The sequence below is a fragment of the Schistocerca americana genome, chromosome 5 (assembly GCF_021461395.2).
Source record: "Schistocerca americana isolate TAMUIC-IGC-003095 chromosome 5, iqSchAmer2.1, whole genome shotgun sequence".
In the NCBI taxonomy this organism is placed as follows: domain Eukaryota; kingdom Metazoa; phylum Arthropoda; class Insecta; order Orthoptera; family Acrididae; genus Schistocerca; species Schistocerca americana.
The window spans coordinates 566,572,450-566,586,123 of NC_060123.1; the positions used below are offsets into that span (position 1 = coordinate 566,572,450).

Here is a 13,674-nt window from a genome sequence, read left to right on the forward strand (position 1 = left end):
GGATGTCGGCTCACTCGATACACACTGTAAATTAAAGTGTCCCCCTGCGTTTTTCTGCTTGTGTGGTATGGCTAATCTTACAAGGAACCCCTTGAACGTGAGGTCACAACAGGCCAATGATGTTTACGGCTTTCGACGCCCCACATATTCTCTACCACGTACCCATAATATTGACTGCTAATGGCAGCAGGGGGCGGGACTGGAGGTATCTCGTGGTGAGCACAGCAAGAGTCCACTGCGCGTAGTTGAATTGCTCAGGTGACGAGTAACTTAGAACCAATGATAAACAAAGCAAACATTGCATTATATCTACATTTCCAAAGTTGACATTTCGTCAGAAAGGAACCCAACGAATTTTGTAGGGTGAGAGAGAAGTGGCAGATGAAAGGTGAGTCAGTGAAATGTGTGGTGTCGTATACGCTCGACTGTGCGGACAATGAAAAAGAGGAGTACAATGATGACTATACGTGCTTAACAACTGAAAGTTATACTGAAACATGTGTGGAGTCATGTCTAGGTCACCATGCCTGTCGGACAGGGAGCCACAAACCCCGTCTCCAGCGAAATGTAGTAAAGGCAATCGTTTTCCAAGGCGCGGGTACAAAACATAATCACGTGCATAGAACATCATCTGGAGTTTTGTAAAAAAAGTGCTGCCCGGTTGGCCGTGCGGTATGAAGCACCGCTTTCCGGGCAGGAAGGAGTGCCTGGTCCCCGGCACGAATCCGCCACGCGGATTTGTGTCGAGGTCCGGTGAGCCGGCCAGTCTGTGGATGGTTTTTAGGCGGTTTTCCATCTGCCTCGGCAAATGCGGGCTGGTTCCCCTTATTCCGCCTCAGCTACACTATGTCGGCGATTGCTGCGCAAACAAATTCACCACGTACGCGTACACCACCATTACTCTACCACGCAAACATAGGGGTTACACTCGTCTGGTGAGAGACGTTCCCTGGGGGGGGGGGGGGGGGGGCACCGGGGGCCGAACTGCATAATAACCCTGGGTTCGGTGTGGGGTGGCGGCGGAGGGGTGAAGTGGACTGCTTTAGTCGTCGTAGGGCTGCGGACCACTGCGGCTGCGGCGGGGACGGAGCCTCTCCGTCGTTTCTAGGTCCCCGGTTAACATAACATAACATTGTAAAAAAAAAAATTTCGGATAAGTCCGCAGCACTATGACAGTGTAGTGCATAAGAAAAACTATGAATATTCAAGAGAGGACAAGGAGCACTCGTTACAAGAACTGGTGTTTGAGCGTTTCGAGGATTCTCGATACAATTTACAGGATGTGCATCACAGAGACCTACTACTTGACTCACATCAAATTGCGCGTGACAATAACAGTCATTTCAAGGGATGCAGTGGATGGTTGCATAACTTCAAACAGTGCCACAGAACTGGAAGACGTAAGACAAAGAAATGTCAAACAAAGCGTCAACTTGACGACGCGCAGCAAAGTGCGGAAACAGTCAGAAACTTTGTAGATTTGTTTTCAACTCCGATCAATCGAGATTGGAAGAGAAAATGCATACGAAAGGTATCCTGGAAATTAGAAGTACCAAGAGAGTTGTGTAGCCAACGGCCTCGCCGCAGTGGTAACACTGGTTCCCGACAGAACACCGAAGTTAAGCGCTGTTGGGCTGAGCTAGCACTTGGATGGGTGACCATCCGGTCTGCCGAGCGCTGTTGGCAAGCTGGGTGCACTCAGCCCTTGTGAGGCAATGTAAGGAGCTACTTGATTGAGAAGAAGCGGCTCTGGTCTCGGAAACTGACATACGGCCGGGAGAGCGGTGTGCTGACCACATATCCCTCCATATCCGCATCCAGTGGTGCCTGTGGGCTGAGGATGACACGGCGGCCGGTCGGAACTGTTGTGCCTTCATGGCCTGTTCGGGAGGAGTTTAGTTTCGTTAAGAGAGCTGCATCAAGATCTACTGACATCAATGCAATAAATAACTTTCCAACTAGTTTACCATCAATATTAACAGTCGGCATAATTGTGTACTACTGCATTAGCCCAAAATAACTTGCTTTTGCTTGATTCCTGACCTGCATATAAAAATGATACGCCTTTAGAGCAGACTTACCCTCCTGAAAAGTTTGTGACATTTTAGTTCATACCACCTGGAACCACTAGGCAAATTTAGCCTCTTGTTTTTTTTCCGTGTCTATAAAATATATCATTGCACCATCTATAGCTACGTCTCAAAGTTTCATGATGCGCTCCACGACACACTACTTCGCATTCGGTTGCATGCCACCACATTTCATCAGTTCCCATCATCCAGTTACAGCAACATGAGTCCATATGCATTCTTTAAAGAAGTTGATACGTAGCTGAACGTCCTGCACGATTTGTCACTCCGAAGGAAGTCACCTTCGATCTTGATGGTGCGCAGCTTTGTGATCTCCGTGGTGCGTCACTTTTCATTCGGTGTTCATGGTGCAAGTTAATGGGTTATTTTGAACGTTTTTGAATGTCGACGATGGCCATTTTGTGAAGTGTAATACTCACATCCTGTAGAAGGCTGATCTCTGCAGCTCCCAGGCACTCACTTTATGTCGCCCTTCTGATGCACAAGCTAAGTCATTAGCAGCTAATATTTTTCCTGTCGTAATCACTAACACAACAGTTTCATATAAACTTTTCTAAAGATTGAACTTGCGACCTCGCACTCAAGGAATTCCCTGTTAGGAACTATTGTAGTCATTTTGAGTGAATATATTTAACGTAATTTGTAGCTATGAGCCCAGTCTGGTGTTTTTCAGCTAATTTATTTACTTATTACATTTATTGCTGCACAATAGCTTTTGTTGAGCGCCAGAGACAATAACGTATTTTAACTGGACAATGAATTTGATTTGTAAAAACTTAAATCACTTGTAGCTGCGTTAGTGATTTAAAATCTCCACCTGTTTTTCAACCTAGCAGTTAGTGGAATTCTGAGCAGCTGATTGTACCCATTCCACGGTTTTACTATAAATTTAAGTGACGTATTTTAGGTAAATAAATCTGCACCTTGACGAACAGAAGCAGAGGCTAATTTTATTAATAAAATTTGATTTAACTCCCGTAGAGCCGTATAATGCAGGTTTGGATGTTTGTACTATGATGCCTGAATGTTGATAATGACTTTGCCCAAATGTTTATCAATAAAACATTTATGCATCTATATAGCGTCCGTGAACATTATATTATAATATCTGGTTGAATCTGAGTACAAGAACTGCATCATAACTTCTTCATAACGGGTACTTAAATGACGTGCCCGAAACACATGTCGCTTCTAGTATTTAAGTTTCCTCATTGTTATGCAGTATGTTCTTCCACTAGTACTATATGTGTACTTTATGCTGGTAAATAAGTATGCAACGCGAGATTCATCTTAAAGCGGCTAATGTAACATCATATTTAAAAACTGTTATGAAATCATCGGCAAATAATTTTTATACGCGTAAGTACATATAGAAATATTTTAGGTAGTTTACTCACTGTATATGCCTGCTTCTTTTCTTAAAAAACAAATTAAGACGTTGAAATCAGATGGCATTGGACGTCTTTCTGCAGTTTCTGTGTGTGTTTGTCTTATGCAGCTACCGAGAAACGACGTGAAAAGATTCGAAACTGATTAAGTAAAACAGAATAAATTTGAAATTATAAGTAGGGAGTAGATAAAACGTCATAAATACTCCTGAGATTTTTTTCGATCTGAAAGCACAGGGCCACCACAGCGTCCCTAGGTCAAGATAGCTTATGGTCTTAGAAATCCAAATTTCACGTTCACTGCATAGAGAGTACTCACCTGGCACATCATCTTGAGCTTTCCTGACGTAAAAGTCGGGGTCAACTTGGTTCGCAACCGTTTCCATTTGTTGCCTCCAATGAAGAACAGATTGTGGTTCAACGGTTCCTGTTCGTTGAAAGGGACTCCTCTATTCCGGAACGAGTCAAAATCTTTGACTAGTACCATCCGTATGAGGTCGGGGTCAATCAGGACGAGCATTGGTTTGGTGAATCCGTATATTCCCACATACCTCTCACCTGAAGAAGGAAAACACAATCAGAAAAAGTATGTTACAATGGCAAAAATACCTGGTGATTGTATTTTAATTAAGATTCTAGTTAACATCTTTCGTTTATAATTATCAGAGTAAATATTTAGGTAACATTAAAATTCATATGAAATCAAAATTATAAAGTATGTCCAAAAGACACAGCTCCGAACGCACCACTTGATGACGCATTATCCAATAACATAATGAAAGTTTAGTTAACCGATGAGACAGTATGACTTCAGTGGGTATCTCGTGAGACACCAAACTACATGAGACATCAGGAGTCAGGGACTGAGTGAAAGGCACACACACGTTTTAGTTTTCTTTCTTAATTAGTACTAATCCTGAGGACTTACACGCTCAAGCCAGGTGCTGATTACAGCACAAGCAACAGCAAGAACGGTGACCTCTGAACACTTATCTGTGCATATGTTTGACACTTATTGTTTGAATTTACAATAACTGCTCTTGAAAATTGAGGGTATCTCTTATCGTAATTGTTTACATAGTAATGAAAAAAAGTACACACATCAAAAAGTTTTGCATCGCCTCGGTTCCGAGAGTTCCGAAACTTGTATAGAAAATTGGAACAGAGATCAACATAAACATCATTTCCGCCATTTTTCTTGCTCATGAAAACCACACATTGCATGTTCTACCACCATACAGCGAGACCTTCAGAGGTGGTGGTCCAGATTGCTGTACACACCGGTACCTCTAATACTCGGTGGCACGTCCTGTTGCATTGATGCATGCCTGTATTCGTCGTGGCATACTATCCACAAGTTTATCAAGGCACTGTTGGTTGAGATTGTCCCACGCCTCAACGGCGATTCGGCGTAGGGCCCGGGTTCCCGGGTTCGTTCCCGGCGGGGTCGGGGATTTTCTCTGTCTCGTGATGACTGGGTGTTGTGTGCTGTCCTTAGGTTAGTTAGGTGTAAGTAGTTTTAAGTTCTAGGGGACTGATGACCATAGATGTTAAGTCTCATAGTGCTCAGAGCCATTTGAACCATTTGATTCGGCGTAGATCCCTCAGAGTGGTTGGTGGGTCACGCCGTCCATAAACAGCCCTTTTCAATCTATCGCAGGCTTATTCGATAGGATTCATGTCTGGAGAACATGCTGGCCACTCTAGTCGAGCGATTTCGTTATCCTGAAGGAAGTCATTTACAAGATTTGCACGATGGGGGCGCGAATTTTCGTCCATGAAGACGAATGCATTGCCAACATGCTGCCGATATGGTTGCACTATCAGTCGGAGGATGGCTTTCACGTATCGTACAGCCGTTACTGCATCTTCCATGACCATCAGCGGCGTACATCGGCCCCACATAATGGTACCTCAAAACATCAGGGAACTTCCACCTTGCTGCACTCGCTGGACAGTGTGTCTAAGGCGTTCTGCCTGACCAAGTTGCCTCCAAACAGGCCTCCGAATACTATCTGGTTGTAGGCATATGCGACACGTATCGGTGAAGAGAACGTGATGCCAATCCTGAGCAGTCCATTCGGCATGTTGTTGGGCCCGTCTGTACCGCGCTGCAAAGTGTCGTGGATGCAAAAATGGACCTCGCCATGGACGTCGGAAGTGAAGTTGCGCATCATGCAGCCTATTGTGCACAGTTTGAGTCGTAACACGACGTCCAGTGGCTGCACGAAAAGCATTATTAAACATGGTGGAGTTGCTATCAGGGTTCCTCCGAGCCATAATACGTAGGTAGCGGTCATCCACTGCAGTAGTAGCCCTTTGGCGGCCTGAGCGAGGCATGTCAGCGACAATTCCTGTCTCTCTGTATCTCCTCCTCCATGTCCAAACAACATCGCTTTGGTTCACTCGGTGACGCCTGGACACTTCCCTTGTTGAGAGCCCTTCCTGGCACAAAGTAACAATTCGGACGCGATCGAACCGCTGTAGTGGCCATCTAGGCATGGTTGAAACACAGACAACAAGAGCCGAGTACCTCCTTCCTGGTGGAGTGACTGGAACTGATCGGCTGTCGGACCCCCCTCCGTCTAATAGGCGCTGCTCATGCATGGTGGTTTACACCTTTGGGCAGGTTTAGTGACATCTCTGAACAGTCAAAGGGACTATGTCTGTGATACAATATCCACAGTCAACGTCTATCTTCAGGAGTTCCGCCGGCACGGTAGCTCAGCGTGTTCGGCCAGAGGGTTAGCTGCCCTCTGTAATAAAAAACTGAGTTAATCGATCAACAACGAACTTCAATTGACGTCTTACGACGTCCGCCCCGAGCAGATGCAACGAACAAAAGCGAACAAAATGAGAGTAAAAAAAAAAAAAAAAAAAAGATGGTAGAGCACTTGCCCGTGAAAGGCAAAGGTCCCGAGTTCGAGGCCTGGTCGGGCACACAGTTTTAATCTGCCAGGAAGTTTCATATCAGCGGACACTCCGCTGCAGAGTGAAAATCTCATTCGGGTTTCGGCTGTTCGCCAATATCAGGTACAAAGATAAATGTATGTGGTTATGAAATTTTTGTAGGCTCAAAGAATTTAAACTAATGCATCTACAGGGTATCTCAGTTCGTTTCCAAAGATGACAACTTTTTGTGTGTGATTTAGGACTAAGACGAGAGGAATTATTGGAGTGGACATGGGATGAAAAATTATTGAACTTAGATAACATATGTGACACATTAAGTAACGATCTTTACAACAAATTACAACAATTGTTTTGAGAAGAAAATAACTTAAAAAATAAAATCTGGAGGCATGTTCCAAGTGAGTGGCTGAACAAAGTAATCTAACGTTCAACAGTACCAATACTACAAACAAGTAACATGTAGGCCTACAAGTGAGATTAACGAGGTAAGTGGTGCAGTTGTGATTATACAAAGTAATAATTTTTAACACGGCAGGTGAAACTATAGTAGCTGAAATACTGGAGAAATGTGGCATTTGAGTAGGAAGATTTATTTACAACTCAGTCTGGCTGGGAGTATGAGTAGCATCTGCAGTCAGAAGTGGCGATAAGGGAACTGTGTCTGATCATTCCATACTAAGCTTGGGCAGATGGACCCATGTTTATTAATTTCCATTATTTCAAGATAGTTCAGTTTCCTCCCTTTATCGATCTGTCACATATTTTATGTAAGTTCAATAGTTTTTCATCACATTTTCGCTGTAATAATTCCTCTTGTCTTACTGTTTGTCTTTGGAAACGTACTGAGATACTATGTAGAGGCTCTAATTTAAAATCGTTGATCCTATAAAGGATACTCAAAGGGAAACGAGACAGAAAGAAAAAAATAAGTAACCTGTTTCAACAGTAATCCCCATAACTATTGACACATTTATTCTACTGTTAGACAAGACGGTCAGTGCCTTCATGGAAAAACGTTTCCGGTTGCCTCCGGAACCGTGATTGTACCCACGAGTGCATCCCTTCATCTGAAGCAAAAATATGGAAATCTCGTGGGGACAGGTAATGACTGTGCGGAGGATGTGTAAGTGCTTCTAAGTGTAACTTCTGCAGCGTAGTCGAAGCAACCTTGGGAAGATGTGGGAGGGGACAGTCCAGCAACAGAATGAAGCCGTTTCGACTACGCTCCAGAAGTTTCGCTGGAAAGAACTTACACGTGCTCTATACAGTGTCGATCTCTCCCCATAAGATTTCCGTATTTTTGGAGCCCTGTAGAAAGACATTCAAGCTCGTCGATTTGTTTCGGACGATGATGTGCACACCGGGGTACAATCATTGTTCCATAGGCAACCGCACACATTTTTCCATGAAGGCATTGGTCTACTCTCTTAGTGGGATAAAAGTATTAAAATTTGAGGCGGTCACTTTTGAAATAATAAACAGTGTACTCACTTATTTCCATGTCTTTTTTCATTTGACTGCTCCTTATACAAAAATTTCACAGCCACACATTTTTATCTTTGCGCCTTATGATGGTGTAACAGCTGAAAACTGGTTTGTAAAATAATAAATATTATAGAAAATTACACAAATGTCTTGCGTGTTTTTATTATATTTATCTATATGGAGGCAGCGAACTGTTCCAATTACTCTGACAATATAATATTGCATTGACTATTGTTCTGTCTGTTCTTGGTAGAAAACTGGAAATCTGTGGTAAGTTCCTGTGGTACCAAACTGATGAGATCATCGTTCCCAAGGATTACACACTACTTAATCTAATTTAACCTAGCTTTCGCTAGGGAGTAGGGAGGACGCTAGGGAGGACGCGAACCTCCGACGGGAGGAGCCACGCGAACCGTGGTAAAGTAGAATATTTTATAAATTATGAATATATATATATATATATATATATATATATATATATATATATATATACACAGATGCAAACAAAAATTGCGGCACCAAAAAATAATTAATGTAATGAAGTGTCGGGAATGCGTTTGTCCGGGCCAGACGTCAAGATTATTGTAAAACAGCCCCCGGAATGCTGTTCATGAATGGCAGCACAACATGTCGAATCACCAGATTGACGTACAAATTTAGGGTGCGTGCGATATGCGTGGGATAACCATGAGAGTACTCTCTCTGTCATACAAAATTGCACCCTAGACCATAACTCCAGGTAGACCTACAGGTCCAGTGTATATAGCACGCAGGCAGGCTACAGCGCGTCTGGCTAGGAGTTGACCTTGAAGTAACCGGTTTGTAGCAGTTTTTTGTGTCACTGTGATGCCAACTGCTGCTCAAATGCAGTACGATGCGCCAGAGCCATACGTCGAACACGTTGGTCTTCCCTCTCGGTTGTGGCACATGTTGTTGTTGTTGTTGTTGTTGTTGTTGTCTTCAGTCCTGAGACTGGTTTGATGCAGCTCTCCATGCAACTCTATCCTGTGCAAGCTTCTTCATCTCCCCGTGCTTACTGCAATCTACATCCTTCTGAATCTGCTTAGTGTATTCGTCTCTTGGTCTCCCTCTACGATTTTTATCCTCCACGCTGCCCTCCAATGCCAAATTTGTGATCCCTTGATGTCTCAGAACATGGCCTACCAACCGGTCCCTTCTTCTTGTCAAGTTGTGCCACAGACTCCTCTTTTTCCCAATCCTATTCAATACCTCCTCATTAGTTATGTGATCTACCCATCTAATTTTCAGCACCACATTTCGAAAGCTTCTATTCTCTTCTTGTCCAAGCTATTTATCGTCCATGTTTCACTTCCATACATGGCTACACTCCATACAAATACTTTCAGAAACGACTTCCTCACACTTAAATCTATACCCGATGTTAACAAATTTCTCTTCTTCAGAAACGCTTTCCTTGCCATTGCCAGTCTACATTTTATATCCTCTCTACTTCGACCATCATCAGTTATTTTGCTCCCCAAATAGCAAAACTCCTTTACTACTCTAAGTGTCTCATTTTCTAATCTAATTCCCTCAGCATCACCTGACTTAATTCGACTACATTCCATTATCCTCGTTTTGCTTTTGTTGATGTTCATCTTATATCCTCCGTTCAAGACACTGTCCATTCCGTTCAACAGCTCTTCCAAGTCCTTTGCTGTCTCTGACAGAATTACAATGTCATCAGCGAACCTCAACGTTTTTATTTCTTCTCCATGGACTTTAATACCTGCTCCAAATTTTTCTTTTGTTTCCTTTACTGCTTGTTCAATATACAGATTGAATAACATCGGGGACGGGCTACAACCCTGTCTCACTCCCTTCCCAACCGCTGCTACCCTTTCATGCCCCTCGACTCTTATAATTGCCATCTGGTTTCTGTACAAATTGTAAATAGCCTATCGCTCCCTGTATTTTACCCCTGCCACCTTTAGAATTTGAAAGAGAGTATTCCAGTCAACATTGTCAAAAGCTTTCTCTAAGTGTACAAATGCTAGAAATGTAGGTTTGCCTTTCTTTAATCTATTTTCTAAGATAAGTCGTAGGGTCAGAATTGCCTCACGTGTTCCAACATTTCTGCGGAATCCAAACTGATCTTCACCGAGGTCGGCTTCTACTAGTTTTTCCATTCGTCTGTAAAGAATTCGCGTTAGTATTTTGCAGCTGTGACTTATTAAACTGAGAGTTCGGTAATTTTGACCTGCTTTCTTTGGGATTGGAATTATAATATTCTTCTTGAAGTCTGAGGGTATTTCGCCTGTCTCATACATCTTGCTCACCAGATGGTAGAGTTTTGTCAGGACTGGCTCTACCAAGGCCGTCAGTAGTTCTAATGGAATGTCGTCTACTCCTGGGGCCTTGTTTCGACTCAGGTCTTTCAGTGCTCTGTCAAACTCTTCACGCAGTATCGTATCTCCCATTTCATCTTCATCTACATCCTCTTCTATTTCCATAATATTGTCCTCAAGTACATCGCCCTTGTATAGACTCCTTCCACCTTTCTGCTTTCCCTTCTTTGCTTAGAACTGGGTTTCCATCTGAGCTCTTGATATTCGTACAAGTGGTTCTCCTTTCTCCAAAGATCTCTTTAATTTTCCTGTAGGCAGTATCTATCTTACCCCTAGTGAGATAAGCGTCTACATCCTTACATTTGTCCTCTAGCACATGGCCGTGCGTAACCCGATCCTCTTGCGACCGTACATTTCCGTGACCATCACTGCCAGCAGTCATGTGTAGTGGTCACATTCCTGTCAAGACTTTCTGCAGTATCACAGAAGAATCATCCAGCTCCTCATAGCCCTGTTACACGACCTCGTTCAATGTTAGTGAGCTGTCTTTGTCACCTTAAAGGCATTCTTGATTAACATCAACTCACCACATCCAATTTCAAAGGTAACTAACGACTGCCAACAATCATGTGCAGTGGCCATATTCCCGTGAAGACTTTCTGCAGTATCGCAGAAGGAACATCCAGCTTCTCGTAGCCCTATTACACGACCTCGTTCAAAGTTAGTGAGGTGTCTTTGTAGCCTTAAAGGCATTCTTGATTAACATCAACTCACCACATCCAGTCTAAAAGGTAACTAACTCTCACGGCCGTTACAGCTTGTACTGAAAGAAAATCTGATTTGCGTCATAATGACGAAGTCATTAGCGCCACTCCTATGCAACTGGAGTGAAATGGGAATAGACATCATCTTTCAGATGTAGAAACACGTTTATCAACTTTCGTTTATGTCGCACGACTCCTTCTTGATGCTGCGACTTTTTTCCGTAATTGTGTATATAGAAATGCCACTTTGGCAACTTGTGCGTCTCTAGAATGAAGGTGAGATGAAATGATAAGAACAACATAAACTGTCAGTCTACGAGGGAAGGAAATCTCTAACCCGGCCGGGAATCGAAACCATTGACCCCGTCATCAGGGACACAACATTGCTAACGAGCTTCTTTATTCCTGTGGATTTGAGCGAGTTGTGTTTATGAATCAATTTTCGTAACTATTGCAGTTTTATATGAAATAGATACTGTATATTCTATTAATGGTTTCGAAAAAGGTGGCAACATGGGCGAGTACACTCGTTCGATATCTGGCCATTAGCACTTCTGTCAACTCTAACAAACCCCTTTGAATGAAAAACGAGAGTAAGCTCTCATTTGGAGAGGATATTTTGTGACGACAATTTGCAAATTTTACTCCAGAATGCTTTGTGCGACTCTTTTGTAGAAGTGGTAGGGGACAACATGAACTGCAAGTGTGTTCCCTTTAGTATACCATCTCACATACATGCTTGGAAGTGTTAACAGAAACTTATTGCTGACGTAAATTTCGTAATGCTTTTCCTTGCTCTTTCTCTGCGAGAGACTGAATTTTTACACTGTGAATTTTGGTGAGTGTACAGTTCATGTTATTTCCATTGCTGGTTGCTAAGAGCATCATCAGTGCCCTCAGAAATGCTTCTTGTTTAAATAAGAGAAATGTGCAAAATAATTTCGAGCTTATAAGTGACTTTCCACAGAATTGTAATAACATCTTGTAGCTATCCATTGCCACAGATCATCCTATACCTATATCAGCGCTTGTACATTTATGAATAATTATTGTGCAATCTCACTGTGCTACAACCTTCCACAGTAGCAAAGCGACGCTGATATTTTTATAATTTTCGATTACGTTCAGCGAGATGTGACCCCATGCAGTGGAAGCCTTTGTGAGTATCAGGAGCGGAATTAATTTTAGGGCTGTGGAAACAGTAAAATATGTACTAATGCTTCAAGTTTTCTTTCGTTTCTCTACGTGGCGATCAAAAAGTATCCGTTTTAGGACGGTGTTGCAGCGTATATGCAACGTAGCACGACTTAGATGCGAGTATATAAGGACCGACATGTAGGGAAGGGAGTAGTTTGGCATTCGTGTCTTTCCAATGTGCGTGCGGTAAATGCGAAAATGTGAACTATGGCGACATTGTTACCAAATGCGTCCAAACAGGACTAAGTGCTGGTATTCTTTTCTTGGGTGTCGAAGGACAAACGCCAGTAAACATTCATCGGACAGTGAAGAATGTGTATGAGACAGCATGTCTGTCGAAAACCATCGTTGTGGAATGGTGCGCAAAGTTCCGTCCTAGCGGCGCTTCAACGCAGTCGATCTGGAGGGCAAGCCCCATCAATCACAGACAAGTGGGAGGCAGTCGACCACCCGCCCTATCGTATTGATCCCTCCCTATGTGATTGTCACGCCCTCGGCTCCTTAAAAAAGGCCTTGAAATGACGACGATCCATGTCGGAAGAGCATGTTCTGCAGATAGTTGCAGACTACTTCACGTAGCAGAAAACGGTGTTTTACCAACCGGTTTTATCTTCAACCAGCTGCATCGGTGGAATGATTGCCATAGTGATCACAGCGCGTTTGTCTGATCGGCATACCCACTCTGAACAGAACGGCCTTCGGACGGAAGCTTTTCTATCGCCCCTTATAGAGAAAACAGTGATGGTATTACTAAGTCAGATACGTGTACTGTTTTTCAGTTACTCGTTTATCTTGCTTTGATGAGACAAATAGAAAATGATCAGATAACTGCCACTGACGTGAAACATTAGAAATATTTTAATGCAATAGAGTTCAAAAAGTCTTGTACCTCGGAACTGACGGTAGATGTCTTGCAGAATAAACTCCAAACGTTTCTGTCCTAGAAAGCTTTTCCTGAGATTCCCGAAGGGTATCTGCGGTTTCGCCTGCGGCACTCCACGCTTGCTCCAGTAGGTGTATCGGTGTGAGAACCAGGCATACAGCGCCGCCACTGTCACCAGGAGAACGGCGACCACTTCGCTCAGCCACGACTCAAGGAACACGCCCATTGCGTCCACCACTGCACTGTTTACTCTCCCCCGGAAAGATTCACCTGCTGGTAAAACTCCTGAAAAGTAAGGACAAATTTATATGTAAAACACGAAACGGTTTCTTAACAACATGGTTAAATTTCGAGTTGTGTTATACTAGCAGATCTACCAAAAAACACCGACAACACTTCGTATATTTCATGATACTGAGAACAGGTCATTTTTAAGGTTCCGTACCTCAGCCGGCAAAAACGGAAGTGTTTGTTACAGGAATACTTAGTTGTCTGTCTGTCTACTTCTCTGCCTACCTGCATGTCTGTCTTTCTATATGTCAGACTGTTAAAACCCTTCCCCAGGAACGGGTAGGCGTACTGAGTAGGAAATTTATGTCATAAACTAAGGCCTGTAGTCCCTTGACAATGGTGTAATAAATTTGA

At 43.1% G+C, this 13,674-nt stretch overlaps 1 protein-coding gene and 1 pseudogene across 1 annotated transcript in view; one reads left to right on the forward strand and one right to left on the reverse strand.

Annotated features, from left to right (window-relative positions):
* The window catches only part of LOC124615797 (probable cytochrome P450 6a13), a 77,815-nt gene that overhangs the window by 44,310 nt on the left and 19,831 nt on the right, over nucleotides 1-13,674 (reverse strand). Inside the window, exons 2-3 of the mRNA XM_047143926.1 lie at nucleotides 13,036-13,314; nucleotides 3,798-4,036 (exon numbers count right to left, since the gene is read on the reverse strand). Coding sequence (XP_046999882.1) covers nucleotides 3,798-4,036; nucleotides 13,036-13,255 — 459 coding nt within the window. The 5' untranslated portion in view covers nucleotides 13,256-13,314. The remainder of the gene's footprint in view (nucleotides 1-3,797; nucleotides 4,037-13,035; nucleotides 13,315-13,674) is intronic.
* LOC124617301 lies at nucleotides 1,569-1,686 on the forward strand (annotated as a pseudogene).